The sequence below is a fragment of the Bos javanicus genome, chromosome 29, assembly GCF_032452875.1.
Source record: "Bos javanicus breed banteng chromosome 29, ARS-OSU_banteng_1.0, whole genome shotgun sequence".
Taxonomy (NCBI): Eukaryota; Metazoa; Chordata; class Mammalia; order Artiodactyla; family Bovidae; genus Bos; species Bos javanicus.
Genome location: NC_083896.1, coordinates 6,508,570 through 6,534,189, shown reverse-complemented (window position 1 = coordinate 6,534,189; position 25,620 = coordinate 6,508,570). Strand labels below are relative to the sequence as shown.

Below are 25,620 nucleotides of genomic sequence, written 5' to 3'. Positions count from 1 at the left end.
GGTGTACAAATCAGACCATTGGCAAAGAAACTATGAAACATCAGGCTGTGTTAAGTGCAGTAAAGGAGTCATAAACAGAATACTATGGGAGCACAGAGGAGAAAGCAATGACTTCAGAATAGTTCAAACTTAGAGAAACAAGATGAGGCCGTGAAAGGTGAGCGGGCAGGTACCAGATGGAAAAGAGTAGGGAGTATTCTAAACTAAAAGAATAACAAAATAGAGGTATAAAGTGTACTATATATTTCTGGAATGCTAAATTGTCCAATTTGAGAAGCATGAGCAACGGGAAATTACACAGATGTGATAAACTGAATTACTTCATAATAGCCAACACATTATGAATCTTTTTAGGTGTCATGAACTCTTCTAGATGTGCTGTATGCATTATTTGCTTTAACCTTCATAACTACCCTTATGAAGATACTATTATTTCTTTTTCCAGATCATAGATGAAAAAATAGAGGCGTAAAGCATATGAATAACTTGTCCCAGGCCATCTAGCTAGTATGTGGCATAGCAGAACCACACTTTAAGGTCAACAGGAGAATCTGTATTTTATCAATATTCTCTTGCCCTTTGGGGAGCCATTGGTTGGACAGATATGGGTTTGATTGACCTGTTCTGTTTTATCTGAAGATCATAGCCAATGGGAAGAGGACTAAAATGGCTGGTGGAGGAGATCTGCTGCTGCTGCTGCTGCTGCTAAGTCACTTCAGTCGTGTCCGACTCTGTGGGACCCCATAGACGGCAGCCCACCAGGCTCCCTCGTCCCTGGGATTCTCCAGGCAAAAACACTGGAGTGGGTTGCCATTTCCTTCTCCAATGCATGAAAGTGAAAAGTGAAAGTGAAGTGGCTCAGTCGTGTCTGACTCTTCATGACCCCATGGACTGCAGCCTGCCAGTCTCCTCCGTCCATGGGATTTTCCAGGCAAGAGTACTAGAGTAGGGTGCCATTGCCTTCTCCAGGTGGAGGAGATCAGTTCTTTGAAAACCTTAAGATCACTGTGAACAGGGTTAAGATGTGATAAGGGTGGAGTGTGGAGAAGTGATAAGGGGGGTGAATTCCTGTGAGTCAAAAAGAAGGGTCATCTCCAGTGACATGTTTCCCCTTCCTTCTAGAAACACCCATAGTGTGTAAAGAAAGGAACATGTTGATAACAGTCTTTCAAAGATTCACCATCAAGATTTTATGATTTCCATTCCCAGAACATAATAGACTCTTTCATGGGCTCATGCTTTTGATCACAGTATTCTCTCTAGCTAAATTCTGATCCTCTTCATCTATTTGTCAAACTCTCAGATACAAAATAATTATATATATATATATACACACACACACATATACACACAGTCATGTTTAATCATTCCTTTGTTAGAATTGCATGCTAGTTTTTCTACATATGATTTGTCCCCCTCTCTACCTTGGCTGTTGTAGGAGGAAATGGCAACCCACTCCAGTATTCTTGCCTGGAAAATCCCATGGACAGAAGAGCCTGTTGGGCCACAGTCCATAGGATCACAAAGAGTCAGACAGAACTGAGCAACTTCACTTTCTTTCTTTCTACTTTGGCTGTAAGCCCTACAAAAATAAGAATTGATATCTTGCAAGCTTCTCTAGTCTAAATACCAAAGAATATCTGGTATGGGGTAAAATCAATGAATTAAATTGAACACAAGTGATATTTATCATGAAGAATAAATGCATGTAAGTATGACTTACATGTAATTACACACAAATAAAGTATACTTAACCCAATCCAGTATTCTTGCCTGGGAACTCCCATGGACACAAGAGCCTGGTGGGCTACAGTTCATGGGGTCACAGAGATGGACACAACTGAGGGCCTAACACTTTCTTGTGTATAGTACAATACATATAAATCTTGCTAAAAAAAAAATCACACCGCTTAATACTCAGGTCATTTTTAGATATTTTTAATGTACCGGGAGAAATATCAATAACCTCAGATATGCAGATGACACCACCCTTAAGGCAGAAAGTGAAGAGGAACTAAAAGACTCTTGATGAAAGTGAAAGTGGAGAGTGAAAAAGTTGGCTTAAAGCTCAACATTCAGAAAATGAAGATCATGGCATCCGGTCCCATCACTTCATGGGAAATAGATGGGGAAACAGTGTCAGACTTTATTTTTGGGGGCTCCAAAGTCACTGCAGATGGTGACTGCAGCCATGAAATTAAAAGATGCTTGCTCCTTGGAAGGAAAGTTATGAACAACCTAGATGGCATATTGAAAAGCAGAGACACTACTTTGCCAACAAAGGTCCGTCTAGTCAAGGCTATGGCTTTTCCAGTGGTCATGTATGGATGTGAGAGTTGGACTGTGAAGAAGGCTGAGCACTGAAGAATTGATGCTTTTGAACTGTGGTGTTAGAGAAGACTCTTGAGAGTCCCTTGGACTGCAAGGAGATCCAACCAGTCCATTCTCAAGGAGATCAGCCCTGGGATTTCTTTGGAAGGAATAATGCTAAAGCTGAAACTCCCATACTTTGGCCACCTCATGCGAAGAGTTGACTCATTGGAAAAGACTCTGATGCTGGGAGGGATTGGGGGCAGGAAGAGAAGGGGATGACAGAGGATGAGATGGCTGGATGGCATCGCTGACTCGATGGACGTGAGTCTGAGTGAACTCCGGGAGTTGGTGATGGACAGGGAGGCCTGGTGTGCTGCGATTCATGGGGTCGCAAAGAGTCAGACACGACTGAGCAACTGAACTGAACTAAACTGTATTTCAAGCCTTCTATTGCACTAGGTATTTTTTAGGTGATTTTATTGGTTTATTTATTCCTTTTACATACATATGTTTAGTAACTGTCTTGTACAAGGCATTCTTTTAGACACTACAAATACAGTGGCAAGCAACGTAGTCTCCTCCTAATGAAAGAGAAAGACCTTAAACCACCACGTTCCTAATGACTCATTTATTTAGAGATGTGCCTATCTCTAGGAGTCAATGAAGTGACATTTCAGAGAATATCCATGACAGGAGGAATTCATTAGTTGAAAAGGGAGTCTTGATCATGAATTTGGGCCAGACTGCTAGGATAACAGATTCATTAATAAATTTTAAACAAATCAGGGTCGAATTTGAGTTTTCATAAGATTATGTTTGCTGCAGCGTATAGGAAGTTTTATGGCAGTCGCAAAGCACATTCAGGGAGGCTGATAAAAATGCTATTACAAGTATCCAGGGGAGAGCTGAAGGAAACTTGAATTGCAGCAGCAGTGATAGGAGGCGAGGTAGAAAGGACAAAAGAATTTGAAGTTATTTTGAAAGCAAAATTTATGGAACTTGGAAAATGATTTATGTAATAGATGAGAAAGAAGGAAATATTAGAGATGACTTTAAGCTTTCTGGCCTATGATAAATGGTGATTGAATTCGTTAAGGCAGTAACAATAGGAACAGGGCCAGACATGGAGAGAATCTCACGGTGGTATCCATTACACAGTGAAATGGGGTGAATGGCACATCAGAGTCAAGATGTCTCTGAGGTAGCTAGATGGCCTCGAACCTCAGAAGAGATTGGGGCCTGTAGATGCTGATGTGCGAGACATGAGCATATAAACTGCCAGTCTTTACAGTCCTTTATGATCACAATGCGGTAGTGACTTTCATGCTCCACCTCATTGTATGCATGCATGTGTTCATGCTCAGTTATGTTCAACTCTTTGCAACCCCGTAGACTGCAGCCTACCAAGCTCCACCTCATTGTTCCTTCCCTAATGTCCAAATGGGTGCTTTTTACCGAAAAGGCAACAAGAAGTATTAGAGAAGAAAAGGGAAAGGAGTATCACATTAAGGGATTAATGGTATTTATTATTTATTTATAGTTAGATTTTTTAAAATAAAATTGATTTTAAATGTTTTATGTATTTACAGTATTTTCATACAGCTGTGAATTTGCACAAGTTTTAGAAAAGTTTTGCTTTAAAATAAATAACAATTGTTGCCTATTTTCCATTTTATGAATTATTCTAGTGCTCCTATAGTACTTTCAAGGAGTTTAAGTTTTATCTCTATTAATTGCTAAACTTTAACCACCTTACTAAAAATGTCTTTAAATTTTTCAATATAATTTAGTTCAGGCAGTTAATTATTCATCATTTAGGCAGACATGTTTATAATTAAGGCTGCTGATAATTTCTTGCTTTAGTCAAACATTTTCTCTTATAATTGAATATAGCGATGTTTTAAAAAATTGAGTAGCAGGTCATTTTTTCACATTCATAACTGGTTAAAAGATGAAACCGAAATGGGTTGAATCCTGTTGGCAAATGTACTCCTGCTTTCTATATGGTGCTACTTTGCTAAGAGCTTCCTTCTTCTAATATATTCCAAAAGACTTGACATTTGATTTTATTTTATTTTTTTTATTTATTTATTTTTTCAACAGTATTTTTTAACTTTTAATCTGTATGTATTTCTAAAACATATATACTTCATTTTTTTTTATTCATTATTCAGTTAAATTTTATTGCATTTTTATGGGGGAAAATATATGCTGTAGTAGAAGTCTTAATTTAAAGATTCATGAAGATTTTGAACTTATTGATTATCATATTGCCTCCATGCTAAGATATACAATTTAATGTTTTTTATTTTTATTTATTTAATTTTTTATTTTTTGTTATTATGGGCATTTCAAATAGACAAGCATGAAATTGTAATGACAAGAAGCCTATTTTATATTGAGGATATATGCATTTGTATTTCACACACCAGAGATATTAAACACTGATTATTTTATGCTGCTGTTTATTAAAAATGTTTACCATAAACTATTTCCTGAATATTGCTATCATGGAGGTATTTGGGAATTTTAATATTATTTCTCCTAATGTTTGACATTTCATAGAAAGAGGAATCATAATTTCTATTTACTGCTATTTCATTGAAATGCTTTTTTTTTTCAAGTAAGCTGTTTTTTTTTTTTTTTTTTTTTCCATGTGCGCTTAAGAAAAAGGTGAAATTCATTGTTTTGGGATGAAATGTCCTATAGCTATCAATTAGGTCTAACTGGTCTATTGTATCATTTAAAGTTTGTGTTTCTTTGTTAATTTTCTGTTTAGTTGATCTATCCATAGGTGTGAGTGGGGTATTAAAGTCTCCCACTTTTATTATGTTATTGTTAATTTCTCCTTTCATACTTGTTAGCATTTATCTTACATACTGCGGTGCTCCCATGTTGGGTGCATATATATTTATAATTGTTATATCTTCTTCTTGGATTGATCCTTTGATCATTATGTAGTGACCTTCTTTGTCTCTTTTCACAGCCTTTGTTTTAAAGTCTAATTTATCTGATACGAGTATTGTGACTCCTGCTTTCTTTTGGTCCCTATTTGCATGGAAAATCTTTTTCCAGCCCTTCACTTTCAGTCTGTATGTGTCCCCTGTTTTGAGGTGGGTCTCTTGTAGACAACATATGTAGGGGTCTTGTTTTTGTATCCATCTATATGGTGCTACTTTGCTAAGAGCTTCCTTCTTCTAATATATTCCAAAATACTTGACATTTGATTTTAAAAATGAGAGGAGGATGCACGTGTCACTTTCAATTCTGGTTTCCTTAGTGTGTATGCCCAGCAGTGGGATTGCTGGGTCATATGGCAGTTCTAGTTCCAGTTTTTTTAAGGAATCTCCACAGTGTTCTCCATAGTGGCCACACTACTGTGCAGTGCCACTTTCAGGGGAAGAGGGTTCCCTTTTCCCCACACCGTCTCCAGCATTTATTTTTTGGCAGACTTTTTGATAGCAGCCATTCTGACTGGCATGAGATGGTACCTCATTGTGGTTTTGATTTGCATTTCTCTGATAATGGGAAATGTTGAGCATCTTTTTATGTGTTTGTTAGCCATCTGTATATCTTCTTTGGAGAAATGTCTGTTTAGTTCTTTGGCCCATTTTTTGATTGAGTAGTTTATTTTTATGGTATTGAGCTGCATGAGCTGCTTGTATATTTTAGAGATTAACTCTTTGTCAGTTGCCTTGTTTGCTATTATTTTCTCCCATCCTGAAGGCTGTTTTTTCACCTTGCTTATAGTATCCTTCGTTGTGCAAAAGCTTTTAAGTTTAATTAGGTCTCATTTGTTTATTTCAGCTTTTATTTCCGTTACTCTGAGAGGTGGGTCATAGAGGATCTTGCTGTGATTTATGTCAGAGAGTGTTTTACTTATGTTTTATAGGAGTTTTATAGTTTCTGGTCTAGGAGTTTTATAGTTTCTGGTCTTACATTTAGATCTTTAATCCATTTTGAGTTTATTTTTGTGAATGGTGTTAGAAAGTGTTCTAGTTCCATTATTTTACAGGTGGTTGTCCAGTTTTCCCAGCACTACTTGTTAAAGAGATTGCCTTTTCTCCATTGTATATTTTTGCTTCTTTTGTCAAAGATAAGGTGTCCATAGGTGCATGGATTTATCTCTGGGATTTCTACTTTGTTCCATTGATCTATATTTATGTCTTTGTGCCAGTACCATACTGTCCTGATGACTGTCAGTCAATCAGTTCAATTGCTCAGTCATGTTTGACTCTGCAACCCCATGAACCGCAGCATGCCAGGCCTCCCTGTCCATCACCAACTCCCGGAGTTCCTCCAAACTCATGTGCATCGAGTCAGTGATGCCATCCAGCCATCTCATCCTCTGTCATCCCCTTCTCCTCCTGCCCTCAATCCCTCCCAGCATCAGGGTCTTTTGCAATGAGTCAACTCTTCACATGAGGTGGCCAAAGTATTGGAGTTTCAGCCTCAGCATCAGTCCTTCCAATTAACACCCAGGACTGATCTCCTTTAGGATGGACTGGTTGGATCTCCTTGCAGTTCAAGGGACTCTCAAGAGTCTTCTCCAACACCACAGTTCAAAAGCATCAATTCTTCGGCACTCAGCTTTCTTCACAGTCCAACTCTCACATCCATACTTGATGACTGTAGCTTTGTGGTATAGTCTGAAGTCAGGCAGGTTGATTCCTCCAGTTCCATTCTTCTTTCTCAAGATGCTTTGGCTATTTGAGATTTTTTGTATTTCCATACAAATTGTGAAGTTATTTTTTCTAGTTCTGTGAAAAATACCATTGGTAGCTTGATAGGGATTTCATTGAATCTTTAGATTGCTCTGAGTAGTATACTCATTTTCACTATATTGATTCTTCCAATCCATGAGCATGGTATATTTCTCCATCTATTTGTGTCATCTTTGATTTCTTTCATCAGTGTTTTATAGTTTTCTATATATAGGTCTTTTGTTTTTTAGGTAGATTTATTCCTAAGGATAAATGGCTAAGCTGGTAAAGCGTCTGCCTACAATGCGGGAGACCAGGGTTCAATCCCTGGGTCGGGAAGATATCCTGGAGAAGGAAATGGCAACCCACTCCAGTACTCTTGCCTGGAAAATCCCATGGATGGAGAAGTCTGGTAGGCTACAGTCCATGGGGGTAGCAAAGAGTCGGACACGACTGAGCAACTTCACTTTCACTTTTTATTCCTAAAGATTTTATTCTTTTCATCACAGTGGTGAATGGGATTGTTTTTTTGCACTGTTTACAATAGCTAGGATATGGACAAACCTAGATGTCCATTGGCAGGTGAATGGGTAAGAAAGCTGTAGTATATATACACAATGGAATATTGCTCAGCTATTTAAAAGAACACATTTGAATCAGTTCTAATAAGCTGGATGAAACTTGAGCCTATTATACAGAGTTAAGTAAGTCAGAAAGAAAAACACTAATACGATATATTAATGCATATATATGGAATTTAGAAAGATGGTACTGACAACCCTATACGTGAGACAGCAATAGAGACACAGATATAAAGAAAAGACTTTTGGAGTCTGTGGGAGAAGGCCAAAGTAGGATGATTTGAGAGAATAGCATTGAAACATGTATATTACCATATGTGAGATAGATCATCAGTCCAAGTTCGATGCATGAAACAGGGCACTCAAAACCGGTGCAATGGGACAACCCTGAGGGATGGGATGGGGAAGGAGATGGGAGGGGGGTTCAGGATGGGGAACACATGTACACCCATGGCTGATTCATGTCAATCTATGGCAAAAACCACTACAACATTGTAAAGTAATTAGCCTCCAATTAAAATGAATAAATTAATTTTTAAAAATGAGAGGAAGAGGCATGCACAATAATTGGAATATTTCATTCTGCACACGGGATTTGATGAGGTCTCTGTTGTTCGTGGATTTGTTCACTTATGCTTGCCTATGTGTATGCAAAGGTGTATCCTGTTCCTTCTGCCAGGAATGGCTTGCCATCAGCATCCTACATTCAAGTTCTAATTCATTCTACTCAGAGGGATAGTCTCCTGGGATGCCTTCTCTGATTCCCCAGACAGATAGAGGAGGTCTTTTCCCTGTGATCCCATTATATCTTTTACATGCTTTCATTAGAACAGCATTGTTCTTAAAACAATTTGTTTACTTGTCAGGCTCCTCTTCCAGTTATTGTTTCCTTCAGGCCAGGGGCTCTGATCCTTTCACATGTGTGAACAACCACGTGGCATATATTGTGTCTCAGTAAATGTTGCTGTATGAATGAATAAATAAATAGAAGAATGAAAGATAAATAAAGATACACTACTTATGTGCGTGGATTTATCTCTGGGCTTTCTATTTTGTTCCATTGATCAATATTTTTGTCTTTGTGCCAGTACCATACTGTCTTGATAACTGTGGCTTTGTAATAGAGCCTGAAGTCAGGTAGGTTGATTCCTCCAGTTCCATTCTTCTTTCTCAAGATCGCTTTGGCTATTCGAGGTTTTTTGTATTTCCATACAAATTGTGAAATTGTTTGTTCTAGCTCTGTGAAGAATACCGTTGGTAGCTTGATAGGGATTACATTGAATCTATAAATTGCTTTGGGTAGTATACTCATTTTCACTATATTGATTCTTCCAATCCATGAACATCTATTAGTGTCCTCTTTGATTTCTTTCACCAGTGTTTTATAGTTTTCTATATATAGGTCTTTAGTTTCTTTAGGTAGATATATTCCTAAGTATTTTATTCTTTCCGTTGCAATGGAGAATGGAATTGTTTCCTTAATTTCTTTGACAAAGGAGGCAAGAATATACAATGGATTAAAGACAATCTCTTTAACAAGTGGTGCTGGGAAAACTGGTCAACCACTTGTAAAAGAATGAAACTAGAACACTTTCTAACACCATACACAAAAATAAACTCAAAATGGATTAAAGATCTCAACATAAGACCAGAAACTATAAAACTCCTAGAGGAGAACATAGGCAAAACACTCTCCGACATACATCACAGCAGGATCCTCTATGACCCACCTCCCAGAATATTGGAAATAAAAGCAAAAATAAGCAAATGGGACCTAATTAAACTTAAAAGCTTCTGCACAACAAAGGAAACTATTAGCAAGGTGAAAAGGCAGCTTTCAGAATGGGAGAAAATAATAGCAAATGAAGCAACTGACAAACAACTAATCTCAAAAATATACAAGCAACTCCTACAGCTCAACTCCAGAAAAATAAATGACCCAATCAAAAAATGGGCCAAAGAACTAAACAGACATTTCTCCAAAGAAGACATACAGATGGCTAACAAACACATGAAAAGATGCTCAACATCACTCATTATCAGAGAAATGCAAATCAAAACCACTATGAGGTACCATTTCACACCAGTCAGAATGGCTGCGATCCAAAAGTCTACAAGCAATAAATGCTGGAGAGGGTGTGGAGAAAAGGGAACCCTCTTACACTGTTGGTGGGAATGCAAACTAGTACAGCCACTATGGAGAACAGTGTGGAGATTCCTTAAAAAACTGGAAATAGAACTGCCTTATGATCCAGCAATCCCACTGCGGGGCATACACACTGAGGAAACCAGAAGGGAAAGAGACATGTGTACCCCATGTCCATCGCAGCACTGTTTATAATAGCCAGGACATGGAAGCAACCTAGAGGCCCATCAGCAGATGAATGGATAAGAAAGCTGTGGTACGTATACACAATGGAGTATTACTCAGCCATTAAAAAGAATACATTTGAATCAGTCCTAATGAGGTGGATGAAACTGGAGCCTATTATACAGAGTGAAGTAAGCCAGAAAGAAAAACACCAATACAGTATACTAACGCATATATATGGAATTTAGAAAGATGGTAACAATAACCCTGTGTACGAGACAGCAAAAGAGACACTGATGTATAGATCAGTCTTATGGACTCTGTGGGAGAGGGAGAGGGTGGGGAGATTTGGGAGAATGGCATTGAAACATGTATAATATCAAGTATGAAATGAGTCGCCAGTCCAGGTTCGATGCACAATACTGGATGCTTGGGGCTAGTGCACTGGGACGACCCAGAGTGAGGGTACACGGAGGGAGGAGGGTTCAGGATGGGGAGCACAGGTATACCTGTGGTGGATTCATTTCGATGTTTGGCAAAACTAATACAATATTGTAAAGTTTAAAAATAAAATAAAATTTTTAAAAAAAGATACACTACTTGCTGTCAAGAGTTTGTGATCAAGTTTGAAAAGTAAGAAACATGTATAAATAACTATAACACATAGATGATTGTGCCGAGTGTCACAAAGGAGCATAGAAGAAAAGAATCTGGGAATCCAGAAGAGAAAATTGAACAAAATCAGTGACCAAAACAAGTTTAAAGAGATAAAATTTTATTGCAAGCTGATTCATTTGAAATACTGATGGTACTACTTTGGAATAAGAATTCAGTTCAGTTCAGTTCAGTCGCTCAGTCATTTCCAACTCTTTGTGACCCATGAACCTTAGCATGGCAGGCCTCCCTGTCCATCCCAACTCCTGGAGTCTACCCAAACTCATGTCCATTGAGTCCATGATGCCATCCAACCATCTCATCCTCTGTCGTCCCCTGCTCCTCTTGCCCTCAGTCTTTCCCAGCATCAGGGTCTTTTCAGATGAGTCAGCTCTTCGCATCAGGTGGCCAAAGTATTGGAGTTTTGGCTTCAACATCAGTCCTTCCAATGAACACCCAGGACTGATCTCATTTAGGATGGACTGGTTGGATCTCCTTGCAGACCAAGGGACTCTCAAGAGTCTTCTCCAACACCACAGTTCAAAAGCATCAATTCTTTAGCAATCAGCTTTCTTTATAGGCCAACTCTCACATCCATACGTGACTACTGGAAAAACCATAGCCTTGACTAGATGGACCTTTGTTAACAAAGTAATGCCTCTGCTGTCTAGGTTGGTCATAACTTTTCTTCCATGGAGTAAGTGTCTTTTAATATCATGGAGTAAACACCATCTGCCGTGATTTTGGAGCCCCAAAAAATAAAGTCTGATACCATTTCCACTGTTTCCCCATCTATTTGCCATGAAGTGACGGGAGTGGATGCCATGATCTTAGTTTTCTGAATGTTGAGGTTTAAGCCAACTCTTTCACTCTCCTCTTTCATTTTCATCAAGATGGTCTTTAGTTCTTCTTCACTTTCTGCCTTAAGGGTGGTGTCATCCGCATATCTGAGGTTATTGATATTTCTCCCGGCAATCATGATTCCAGCTTGTGCTTCCTCCAGCCCAGCGTTTCTCATGATATACTCTGCATATAAGTTAAATAAGCAGGGTGACAATATACAGCCTTGACGTACTCCTTTTCCTATTTGGAGCCAGTCTGATTTTCCATGCCCAGTTCTGACTGTTGCTTCCTGACCTGCATATAGGTTTCTCAAGAGGCAAGTCAGGTGGTCTGGTATTCCCATCTCTTTCGAAATTTTCCACAGTTTATTGTCATCCACACAGTCAAAGGCTTTGGCATAGTCAATAAAGCAGAAATAGATGTTTTTCTGGAACTCTCTTGCTTTTTTGATAATCCAAAAGATATTGGCAATTTGATCTCTGGTTCCTCTGTCTTTTCTAAAACCAGTTTGAACATCTGGAAATTCATGTACTGCTGAAGCCTGGCCTGGAGAATTTTGAGCATTACTTTACTAGCGTGTGAGATGAGTGCAATTGTGTGGTAGTTTGAGCATTCTTTGGCGTTGCCTTTCTTTGGCATTGGAATGAAAACTGCCCTTTTCCAGCCCTGTGGCCACTGCTGAGTTTTCCAAATTTGCTGGCATATTGAGTGCAGCACTTTCACAGCATCATCTTTTAGGAGTTGAAATAGCTCAACTGGAATTCCCTCACCTCCACTTGCTTTGTTCATAGTGATGCTTCCTAAGGCCCACTTGACTTCACATTCCAGGATGTCTGGCTCTAGGTGAGTGAGCACACCAACATGATTATCTGGGTCATGAAGATCTTATGAACATCTTTTTTGTACATTTCTTCTGTGTATTCTTGTCACCTCTGCTAAATATCTTCTGCTTCTGTTAGGTCCATACCATTTTTGTCCTTTATTGAGCCTATCTTTGCATGAAATGTTCCCTTGGTATCTCTAATTTTCTTGAAGAGATCTCTAGTCTTTCCCATTCTATTGTTTTCCTCTATTTCTTTGCATTGATCGCTGAGGAAGGCTTTCTTATCTCTCCTTGCTATTCTCTATAACTCCGTTTTCAAATGGGTGTATCTTTCCTTTTCTCCTTTGCTTTTCACTTCTCTTCTTTTCACAGCTATTTGTAAAGCCTCCCCAAACAGTCATTTTGCTTTTTTGCATTTCTTTTTCTTGGGGATGGTCTTGACCCCTGTCTCCTGTACAATGTCACAAACCTCTGTCTATAGTTCATCAGGCATTCTGTCTATCAGATCTAGTCCCTTAAATCTATTTCTCCCTTCCACTGTATACTCATAAGGGATTTGATTTAGGTCATACCTAATGATCTAGTGGTTTCCCCCACTTTCTTCAATTTCAGTCTGAATTTGGCAATAAGGTTTCATGAGTCACAGTCAGAAGTCTTGTTTTTGCTGACTGTATAGAGCTTGTTCATCTTTTGTGGCAAAGAATATAATCAATCTGATTTCAGTGTTGGCCATCTGGTGATGTCCATGTGTAGAGTTTTCTCTTGTGTTGTTGGAAGAGGGTATTTTCTATGACCAGTGTATTCTCTTGGCAAAACTCTATTAGCCTTTGCCTGCTTCATTCTGTACTCCAAGGCCAAATTTGCCTGTTACTTAAGGTGTTTCTTGACTTCCTACTTTTGCATTCCAGTCCTCTATAATGAAAAAGGCATCTCTTTTGTGTGTTAATTCTATAAGGTCTTGTAGGTCTTCATAGAACCGTTCAACTTCAGCTTCTTCAGCATTACTGGTCGGGTCATAGACTTGGATTACCGTAATATTGAATGGTTTGCCTTGGAAACGAACAGAGATCATTCTGTCGTTTTTGAGATCCAAGTAATACATTTCGGATTCGTTTGTTGCCTATGACTCCATTTCTTCCAAGGGATTCCTGCTCATAGTAGTAGATATAATGGTCATCTGAGTTAAATTCACCCATTCCAGTCAATTTTAGTTTGCTGATTCCTAGAATGTTGAAGTTCACTCTTGCCATCTCTTGTTTGACCACTTCCAATTTGCCTTGATTCATCGACCTATCATTTCAGGTTCCTATATAATATTGTTTTTTTACAGCATTAGACCTTGCTTCTATCATCAGTCACATCCACAACTGGGTGTTGCTTTTGCTTTGGCTGTCACTTCATTCTTTCTGGAGTTATTCCTCTACTGATCTCCAGTAGCATATGGGGCACCTAATGACCTAGGGAGTTCATCTTTCAGTATCCTAACTTTTTGCCTTTTCATCACCACAATCACAGAAAATGAACCAATCTGATCACGTGGACTACAGCCTTGTCTAACTCAATGAAACTAAGCCATGCCATGCAGAGGTCACCCAAGATGGCCAGGTCATGGTGGAGAGGTCTGACAGAATGTGGTCCACTGGAGAAGAGAATGGTGAACCACTTCAGTATTGTTGCCTTGAGAACCCCATGAACAGTATAGAATAAGAATAATAAATAAGAGTTATAAATTACTTTTTATGTGAAAGGCATCATACCTAATGTTACACATACATTGCAGAATTTAAATATTACAGGCAAATTTTCTAAGTTTCAAGTTGGGAATTCATTAAATTAGGATAATGATTCCTAACTACCTTATGCATTTCTTGTATAGATAAATGGGCATGTGAATAATGCTTTGGAAATGACAGAGCACCAAACAAATAGAAAACTATATGATTATTCTATAGAGAATAGGTAACAAGAAAAATGAAATTTTAAGTAGGTAAAAATAATAGAAAACTTTTTATATTAAAAAATAATTTACAGGAGCACTATTGAGGCTGCAAAACAAACAACTGAGAAGGAAAAGTCAAAAGTTTAGATTGAAGCCATTAAGAAACACGGATTGTTTCAAAGAAGATAGTCCACTGATGACAGTAAAATTTAAAACTGCTTGAAATGAACCAAAGTAGAGAAATAATAAAATAAGCTGGAAAGGACACATAAAGAAATACTATTTTAAAATTTTGAAAGCATTTGAGCTGAGCAGCAAGCAATAAAGAAAATCATAATTATTATGTAACGTCTATGTATCTGCATTTTGTCACAGTTAAAATGCATGCTATATTGAAGTGATTAATAGCAATGCAAGCTCAGCATTTGTAGTCTCATTTTCAATATGATTTTTAAATGTATTAAAACAGGTACTTTTATGTTTGATGAAAATATTTTTCACATTTTAAAATTTATTTTAGTTTTGTTAGCTTTTATTTCTTAGATTTAAATTAATATTAATTCAAAGTTATAAATTGTTGTTATTATTATTTACTCTATAATGTTAATTCTTTGGAGCTTATTGCCCCTTCATGATGAAGAGAAACATTAATTGGCTATATTTTTCAAATTATGCTTAATGGAACCTAAGAATATTAAAAGTATCTTAGTGACAGCTGGCAAAATGCTGTGTGAAGGACAGGAATGCAGAAGGTAACAGGAGAAACAGGGTCTGAGCTCTGTCCTGCTTAAGTCAGGGAAACGCCACTTTTTCCTCCTTTGAATGAAGATTGAAATATAATATAAAATTAATTTTTAACAAATTCTCTTGTTTTAATTGTTCTGAGTTCTTGAGTTTATGGTGAACATTGAGACTCTCATTTTACATTCACAACACATTGCTACCCATTCTTTCCTAGTTATTTTATAAACTAATACTCATTTTCTTTTTATTTGATGTAATTTTTTACAACAACATAGCTTTCATATAACTGTAATTTCAGAGTATCTTAAGGTACTTACTCCATCTTTTATTACTGCAGGAATCTAATTAACCTTTAAAAATAATTAGGACTTTTTGAAGTGCAAATGTCAGAAACTCCATAGAAACAAGATTACATAAAAAGATAATTTATTGGTTTACAGAACCCAAGGAAGGAATGAACACTAGAAATATAAAAAGACAAAAATGTAGCTGAGACTGAGAAACAGTAGGAATCAGGAAACAAGCAGTCTAAAGATTTATCTCCTCTCTCTCTCCCTTTCTCATTTTCCCCTCCACACCCCTTCCCTAGCACTAAGACTGTTACCAGCTCCTGAGTCACTGGACTCAATTCTTCACAGTGAATTCTGAGTAATGGCCAATTCTGATTGGCCCATCTTGAGTCAGTGGTTCACTCAGAACTAATCAGTTGTAGCCAAAAAAATAGGTTATAAAAAAAGCTGTTACAGTTCCAACATCAGCCACAAAGGGAAAGTAAGGTTGGGGAACAGATATAGGCTCAAATATCCATGGCCTAGATAAGTTAGTTTATTAATTGGTCAAATAGCAGTCTTGGTATATAGTCAAATACATGCCCCATAATTTCAGGGACCAGAGCCGCTGCTTCCTTGTAGTTCTGTAAGACCTAGGGTGTACCCTTGATCACATGACCTGTGCTGGCTCACCAACATGCTATTTGCATTAGTTGAAAGGAGAAAAGGGAAAAGGAGAAGGCATCCTTTTTCTTTTTTAGGGAACTGCCCCAAAGTTAACATGCATTACTTTTGCTTAAGACTTGAGTCACATAAAGTCATATTTTTTTTGCAAGGTAAGCCCAAGATACACTCTCTTCTTTCCTTTGTGTCACAAAACTGATATTTTAGAGTGTCTTGTAAATAATGATGGTTCCTTTAAAATCAAGCAACTCCAAGAGGAAAATGATGTGAGAAAGAAATGTAATCATAATGTAATCATAGAATACTATTAGGTTCAATTGTGAATCAAATTTAAATACTAAAAATAATGAAAGTCCTAGATGTGGATTTGGCCCCAAATCCTGATGTTATTATACTGAAAAGATGGAGAAAAGGGAAGTTGTGAGAGAGCTAAAATAATTGCTTATGCATGACAAACTCCAGAGATAAACTCAAGAAATTAAGAGATAGTAGTATTTGCCTATTATTTAGAAATATGGAGTCCAAATAACTAAAAATAGCTAAAGGAGTTAGAGTAGCTGGCAGGGAGCAGGCACTATACAATTTACAGGTCAGATACTATCTATGAAGTTTGAAACATCCAAGCAAGGTGGTATTGTTTTCCTATTTTCCTGTTGAAGACACTGAAGCCTTGGGGTATTAGGTGTAACTTTCCCAAGCTCGTATAGCTAGTAAGTAGCAGAGCTGGCATTTAGACTTAAGCCTCTGACTCCAAAGTATGCAGCAAGGATGATGGTGATGATGATGATAGTAAAAACATTGGGATGTCTTTCTATTTCAGAACCGGACATTTTTCAAGATTACATTAAGCCCTACTTAGAGCAAGCGCAACGAATCTGGCCGTGGCTCATTGGGGCAGCTGTGGTTGGGTCTGTCCTTACCGCTGTGCTGGGAGGACTTACTAGCCTGTTATGTCGTCGAAAGAGAAACCAGCTTCCAGAAGAAAAGCAGCCCCTGCTCATGGAAAAAGAGGATTACCACAATTTGATGTATCAGAGCCATTTATGAAAGGTTTAGGCAATAGAGCTGGGGCAAAAAACCTGACCTCGCTATAACTTAAATGATGTTAAAGTCCCCAGGGGATGTCCCAGCGGAAATCCTTGGCATGTGTCTCTGAGACCCTTATCAAAACTGTTATCAATACAAAATGCAGCCCTCCTCCTACTCAGGTAGAAGCCACCTGTGCTTGCTTTGCTGGATTTTGATCATTCCCCGAAGGGTTCTTCTCAAGCTCATATTTCCATGGAAAGGATGCCATTTGGTAATAAGTAACTATAGATGTATCTGAATGAACGTGCTCTTGTAAAATATGGGAACCATTGTGATTCTTTTCCTCTTGATTGTGCAATGACTTGTTCCTTTTATTATCCCCTTTCTTTAATTTTAATAAAATAGCAACAAATTTACACTAATTGACTCCTTTGAGCTTGATAAATACATTCCAATTATCTTAAGAAAGCACAATGTTCCCCTTATAGTTTACATTCTTGCTCCAAAATATGTTATGGAATTCAAGTAAAAAATAGTCTTCAGACTTTTCCTGCCATAATTTTGACTGTACATTTGAAGGTCATTGACATCAAGGACGTTTCTCCTGCAAAGAATCAAGCTAAGTACCTGCCTCAAGATGTCCTCACCGAAGGTGTTGACAATAAAGATAATAATCTTATTATAGTGCTTTTAAAATATCTTCTAAAAAGGACTTTATTTTATTACAGAATGTTTAAAATGCTGTGAAACATTTGCTAGTAGAAAACAATTACATGAATATTAGCCTGTCTGTAGTTTTAGTAAAATAACTTATTTCTATTTTTCCTGGCAATTAAGACCCTAAGTTAAGATGTCCAGATAATCTTGCTACTTGAATTTTTGGTCCAGTTGAATTTCTAAAAATTATCCAATTGATATTCCATTCCTTCTATTGTTATGTACAGCATAAAAGACTAGTGGGTGGAAGTTATCAGGGACCCATTTGGGTATAAGAAAAGGAAAAACTGTCCAATATTCAGAGTTTTCCAAAACCAAAATGGACATTTTTGGAAAAAAATAAGTGTTTGACACTAGAGTTCTTCACATAGAGGTTGGATGACAAATTTGACTTGAATTCTAGAAATAGAATTTAAGTATTGAGTCTATAGTCATACTTATTTACATTGGCTCAGGGCTTATAACAACTCCCCATTCAGAAATGAGGCCAAACATGCTCTAGGAAAGGGCCCTCTGACTCTACCACAGTATTTCAGTGTGTTTCACCAAATTTCTTCTTCCACCGTCTCATCCAAACTCAATAGCTCTGTGCTTGAATCCTTAGTCTCTTTTAGTTCCCTTATGTCTAGTTTGCATTTAATTGCTCAGCATTTTTAGGTATGTATCTCCATTTGACTGCTTAACTTATACTTCCAGCCCTATCCCTAAACACTGTCTTTTTACTCTCTCTCTCTTGAGATGGCCATGCTTTTAAAACAGAATTATCCAATCCAAGCTCCAGAAATACACCTCAGTCTGACACCTAAACCTCTACATCTCTGGAATGGTTTTTAAGAGAGGACCCATTGATCAGTATGGTACCTTTCAATTAAAATATCCTACAATTCCTATAAGGCATGCCATGTAGTGTTAGACTGTTTATGAATGCACTTAGAAATGCAGAGAAAAGTAAAAATCATCTTGCTATATATATTGGTCAGATGATTTTGGCTAATTTTCATCTAGAACAAATAAAAATGTACAACTATTGAAGTAATGCCATCAACTCTCAGAGATTACTAATAGTTAATAAACTCAGTTTATATAGCAAGATTCATCTTCTAACTCACCTTAGCTGTCAGTCATCATTTGCTGGCTTGTCTAATTTCTGATGCCCAGAGGAGAAAATCAGGCCAAGGATGGGCAGCAGCATGTTTATCTAAACAGAGGAAGGTCTGTGGGACTACAGGGCAAATACTACGGTTTATGTCCTCCACTTGGTACAGAACCAGAACTACAAGATTTAAAATAAATTAGCAATAACATTTGAGGACTGGATTCAATTTAGTAAGGAATTGTGTTGTTGTTGCTCAGTTGCTAATCTGTGTCCAGCTCTTTATGACCCCATGAACTGCAGCACGCCAGGCTCCCCTGTCCTTCTCCATCTCCCGGAGGTGCTCAAACTCATGTCCATTGAGTCGGTGATGCCATCCAACCATCTCATCCTCTGTTGTCCCCTTCTCTTCCTGCCTTCAATATTCCCCAGCATCAGGGTTTTTTCCAGTGAGTCAGCTATTCGCATCAGGTGGCCAAAGTATTGGAGTTTCAGCTTCAGTATCAGTCTTTCCAATGAATATTAAGAACTGATTTCCTTTAGGATGGACTGGTTGTATCTCCTTGCTGTCCAAGGGACTCTCAAGAATCTTCTCCAGTACCAAAATTTGAAAGAACAGAAACAAGTAAAACAGAGCAAAGAGTTGCAAAATAAATTTTGATGAGGTCTAAAGAAAATTCTCAAGAAACAGGAATAGTGATTGTGGTTGCCTTTAGTCTGATCTCAAAATGCAAAATAATTATTTAGCTAAGTTTGATTTGAAAGAAATTTTCAGTCCCGGTGACATTTCTAATCATTTTTACAAAGCATCTTGAATCAAAATCTACCCAAGGAATTTTCATTGCTGCTGATGGGATCTGTATGAAGTCATTCTCTTCCTTATTACAAGGCAATTCCCTCTTTTATCACTGAACTTCAACATAGAATATCATTTTGTTTCTCTAGAGGCTCAGGTTATCCACTTGTGCAGCAACAACATCTGTGATAAAACCACCACCTCACTCACTCCGTGGTTTTCTCAATAAGGTAGCAAAATTACATAACTGATATTTTAAGATACTTGGCAGTTTCATTCAATGCTAATCAGCATCATATTCTGCGGCATTATTTTATAGTGTGGATTTTATAAATTGCTTCGTTTGGGGCTCCGCTGTTTTTCCATTACTACATTATAAGTCACATTTTGTTACAGAGAAAGAAATAAGCAGCTGCCTCTCTTTTTGTTCCTCTCTCTGTGCTTTAGTTTTTTAAAGACTATTTTTAGTACCCAACCTTTCCAACAAGTCAAATGTATAATTCTTCATCTGTAGAAATAAATATGTGATGGATAGGAGTCATTTCAACAGTGTCTCTTGCTGGCTGACAACTGGCTTTGATTGTGAATGTTTTAAAATAGCCTTTCCCTTGTTTATATGGGCTTTGATTTGTAGGAACAGTTTTCTTTGTCATTATAAAAAGAGGCCTCATTGGGGCCACCTATTGTGAGCTTGTGTTATTTTGGAGGGCATCTCAGTAGAACAAAGGTCCACGGGCCTTCTGATTAGACTCCTTCTGAAAGCTGCTAAAATGCAAGTATGAGTTTTTTAACTTTGCGTTGCTTATTTTCAAAAGCATTTGCCAGTTTGTACAATATAATGAATATAAAACTGCCTTTGGCAACCACTGGAGGCTTTAAGGGCTTTCAAATCCTTCAGCTATTTAAAATTGTAAGAAATCTTTTAAGTATTTTCTTTTAAACCAAAACCTTATTAAAACTGTAGATAGCTTACGTTTATCTAATTGTTTCATGAGTTCTTTTCTTAATAGCAATATTCTTATAACTTCATGTTAATCTACCAACTCTCGTATGTTTTTTAATCATTTTTATGGTGATTTCTAATTTATTCTTTTAAAATGAATAGCTAAGATGTTAATGCAGTGAGTGGTTATGATGTTCCAAGAACTGTGATAAACACAGCATATTAACATATGTTAATTCATCTAATCTTCATGTTGTCAGTATGAGAGTATTATTCATATTTTTAAATGAGGAGACTATGGCTTAAATAGGAGACTTGCCTTCCCTATTTACATATGTGTTCAGTAGTTTAGGTAATTTATCTGGGATTTGAATCCAGTTATTCATGATTATAAATTTCATTATCTGTTATTCAATTATGTTGACATGTCATACTTTATCAACTGTCTTTCCTGAATATTTAGATTTCATCTAGCTGTAAATTATTGCTATAATGAATATTCTGGTACATTTTGCATCTTGTTTCACTTCATTTGTTTTCCAGGAGTAGAATCTCTGGGTCAAAGCATTTGAATACTTTCATGGTTTTTGTAATGAATTGTCATATGCTTTTGAAAAGGGTTGCATTGATCAAAAAATGCAAAGAGACAGAGTCTAAAAATAAGAGATCAAAAGGCATGAAGAAGAAAATGCAAAGGTGAAGAACTTAGAAGAAGAAGTGTTGCAAGTCTCTCTGAGAGGAACTGAAGACTTAATTGCCACTTCACTTGATGCTTCTTCTCATGAAACTTTTTCAAATTATAACATTTATGTAATGAGCATTTTCCCTCATTAAAATCAGAAGAAAATACTGACTGAGGCCATTTCAGAAAGGTAGGGAGAAACATGCATGTAAATTGGTTCTCAGGTAAGATATTTTTAAAAATGAGTACATCTTGGCTAGGTAGAAACATGTGCGTACCTTTCAGAATCATATAGGAATGAAAACAGCAAAACCAGGAATCCATACTTGGAAGAATAAGCCCACGTCATCAAAATAGTCTGAATCAAAGCAGAGTCAGGGTCAGCGATTAGGATAGACAGGAGATCATGTGACAGGGTAGGGAAGGCTGAAAAAGACCTGAAAACCAAGCCCAAGATAAGTTTGAACCACTTGTTTGTACTGCTTTTTGAGAAAGTTCTGCATTCTGCCTGGAATTTGGTCATGCGTGCTCAGTTGCTTCAGCCACGTCTGACTCTTTGTAACCCCATGGACTGTAGCCTCCTCAACTCCTCTGCCCATGGGATTCTCCAGGCAAGAATACTGGAGTGGGTTGCCAGGCCCTCCTCCAGGGGATCTTCCCGACCTGACCCAGGGATCGAACCCCAGTGTCTTATATCTCCTGCACTGACAGGCAGATTCTTTACCACTAGCGCCACCTGAATTTAGCCAGTCTTCCTTATCAAATCATGTCATTTTAAAACATTCTTGCCAGAAGAATTATAAAGATAGATGTGTCTGTGTGAGTGTTCACATATGTGTGGAGAGAAAGAGGGAGAAAGAGAGACAGAGAGAAAATACAGAAAGAATGAAAACATTTCTCCTTTCTTTAATACTGGAGAGAACTTTATTGCTGATTATATGCTTTCTATTGCTACTGCAGGGGGCTCCCTGGTGGCTCAGTGGTAAAGAACCCGATTGCCGATGAAGGAGACATGGTTTGACCCCTGGGTCGGGAATATCCCCTGGAGAAAGAAATGGCAACTCCAATATTCTTGCCTCAGAAATCCCATGGACAGAGGAGCCTGGCAGGCTGCAGTCCATAGGTTGCAAAAGGCAGATATGACTTAGCAACTGAACAGCAACATGGACAGTGCAGTAAATAACCACAAGCACAGTGGCTTCAAATGCTGCAGGTTTGTTATCCCGTACTTCAGTAGACCAGGATTGCGGGTTCTGCCGTTACAGGTTTCAAAGGGCTGAAATCAAAGGGGCAGTGAGGTTACGTTCTTTGTGGAGACACCAGGAAATAGTTCATTTCCTTGCCTTTTTCAGCATCCTGAAGCCACCTGCAAGCCTCATCACATGGCCCCCTCCCTTCCTCTTTAAAGACAGGTAAAGACTTGCCTCACTTTGATCCTTATTCTGTAATCACCTCTCTCTCTCTCTCTGACTGACTGCAGCAAGGAAAAGTTTTGTGCTTTTAAGCAATCAAAATAGTTTGGGTCAACCTGGTAGTCCTAAAAACTCCATTTCAAGGTCCTTCACTTTAATCATATCCCCAAAGCCCTTTTTGCTATGTTAATAACATGTACCTAGGTTCTGGGGATTAGGGTAGGGACATTTGAGGGGAGATGGGAAAAAGCCTTATTCTGCCTACAATATTGACCTAAAAATTAACAAGAATTGGTCAGATGATAAATTGTTCTTCATATGTGATTAACATGGGATGGGCTGTGATATTCAGTACATTAAAGATACAGGAAAACCTTTCAAATGCATGGGATCTGAAGTCAGACTCTATGAATTGGAGTCCTGGCTCAGTCTCATTAACTGTATGATCTTTTATGAATTATTTTACCTCTATATTCCTTGGTTTTTGCATTTTTAAAATGTAGATTATAATAGAATGTTCCTTAACATAGTCTGGAGAAAAATACAAGCATTTATTAATGGCAGGAAAGGGATGACAAATCTAGACAGTGTGTTGAAAAGCAGAGACACTACTCTGCTGACAAAGGTCTGTATAGTCAAGGCTATGGTTTCCCCAGCGGTCACATATGGTTGTGAGGATTGGCCCATGAAGAAGGCAGAATGCCAAAGAATTGATGCCTTGGAACTGTGGTGCTGGAGATGACTCCTGGATCAAACCAGTCAATCTTAAGGGAGATCAACCCTGAATATTCACTGGAACAAATGGTGCTGAAGCTGAAGCTCTAGTATTTTGGTCATCTCATGTGAACAGACAGCTGAATGGACAAGTCCCTGATGCTGGGAGAGATTGAGGGCAGAATGAGAAGAGGGCTTCAAGGGATGAGATGGCTGACTGGCATCACTGATGCAATGAACATGAACCTTGGGCAAACTCCAGGAGATGGTGAGGGACAGGGAAGTCTGATGTGCTGCAGTCTGTGGGGTCACAAAGAGTTGGACATGACTGGGCGACTGAATAACAGCTTAAGTACTCAGTAAGTGTTTTTTATCAAATTCTCATAGAGCACATTAACTTAGCACAAATTAACTATCTTTAAAAAAGAGAGACAAAAAATAAAATAAAATAATAAAAAAATTAAAAAGAGACAAAATATAATCATACTTTGTTTCTGCAAAATCATTTTGCATAATGTGAATATAGTAAATCTATTTAATGAAATGAAATCATGATATAAGGTCTTCCCAGGTGGCGCTAGTGGTAAAGAATCTGCCTACTAATGAAAGAGATGCAAGAGATGTGGGTTCAATCCCTGGATTGGGAAGATCCGCTGGAGTAGGAAATGGCAACTGCCTGGAAGTTTCCATGGACAGAGGACCTTGGCAGGCTACAGTCCATAGGACCACAAAGAGTTGAACATGACTGAGCACACACATGCATCATGATAAATAGAAGTGTATACCTTAAGACAGAGAAACATTTAAGACATGGAAATATACATCATGCCAGTAACAGGTTCAGAGTTCATAAAACACTCGTGGCTATTAAACCACCTCTGAATGTGGTACTGAACTCGAACCTAATTAACAGCTCAACTGCCCCAGCAGGAAGGACTTCTATTTGAGTCGGACAGTAATGGTTCATACTTTGCTTGCTGCTGCTAAGTTGCTTCAGTCGTGTCCGACTCTGTGCGACCCCATAGACGACAGACCGCCAGGCTCCCCCGTCCCTGGGATTCTCCAGGCAAGAACACTGGAGTGGGTTGCCATTTCCTTCTCCAACACATGAAAGTGAAAAGTGAAAATGAAGTTGTTCAGTCGTGTCCGACTCTTAGCGACCCCATGGACTGCAGCCTACCAGGCTCCTCTGTCCATGTGATTTTCCAGGCAAGAGTACTGGAGTGGGGTGCCATACTTTGCTTACTCATTCATTAAACGAACAATTATTTGTAGGACTTCCACTTTATGTTAGTACTGTGCTAGGGATACAAAGGTTAATAAGATTTGATCTCCATTCTCAGTGAAATCAGAATAAAATACATAAATTATTACATAATAGGTATTGCATAAATATTGTAGGTATTTTAAGAATACTATACTAACACCATTTGTTGTTGTCATTTAATTGCAAAGTTGTGTCTGACTCTTTTGTGACATCTTGGACTGAAGCCCACCAGTCTCCTCTGTCCATGGGATTTCCCAGGCAAGAATAATAGAGAGGGTTGCCATTTCCTTCTTCAGAGGCTCTTCCTGACCCAGGGATGGAACTTGCATTGGCAGGTGGATTCTTCACCACTGAGCAACCAGGGAAGAGGTACATTAATATGGACTTGGGAGACACAGAAGACTTCAACAATAAACTGATCATTGAATTGAACTCATCAAAATCACCCGTGAGATGAGATGGTTGATAGTCTCAACAAAATCATGGCATGGATAAAAGCAAGTGTGGACAAGTGATGGCCCATGGCCTAAATCCTGCCTGCCGTCTGTTTTTGTTCTTTAAATTTTATTGGAACACAGCTGCACTCATTCATTTATGTTACATACTGTCTATGACAGTTTTCATGACACAATGATAGAATTGGATAGTTGCAGAAGAAACCATATGGCTCACAAACCTACAGTATTTACTATCAGGCCCTTTGTTGAAAAAAGTTTGCTGTCCTTGGCCTTAAACCAAATCAAGAAATTCAGAGTAGCTGAAGAGAAGGTAGTTATAATATCATGACAGTTCTACCTTAACAGTTGTGATAACAATAGTTCATTAGTGTTCTTGCTAATTTCACTTTTTTGCCAGTTTATTAAGATATAAAGTTCTTTGGTACAGATATAAACATACCTATAGATATAGGTATGTATATGATATTAATATCATATTTACAATATTAAATTTTGTGAATAAAGTATATGTAACTGTTTTTGCTGTTTGTACATGAAACTGCCAATTAGGAAATCCTCTATTCTTTTGCCAGAAACTCTTTAAACATCCTATATCTCAATTTTACTCAACTTTTTTTAACCCCTGCTGTTTCTATGTCCATGACC

The 25,620-nt window shown here is 37.9% G+C and overlaps 1 protein-coding gene across 1 annotated transcript in view; it reads left to right on the top strand.

The window, feature by feature from the left end:
• The window catches only part of TYR (tyrosinase), a 110,498-nt gene extending 92,926 nt beyond the window's left edge, over positions 1-17,572 (top strand). Inside the window, exon 5 of the mRNA XM_061406015.1 lies at positions 16,685-17,572. Coding sequence (XP_061261999.1) covers positions 16,685-16,911 — 227 coding nt within the window. The 3' untranslated portion in view covers positions 16,912-17,572. The remainder of the gene's footprint in view (positions 1-16,684) is intronic.
• The last annotated feature ends 8,048 nt before the right edge of the window (positions 17,573-25,620 follow it).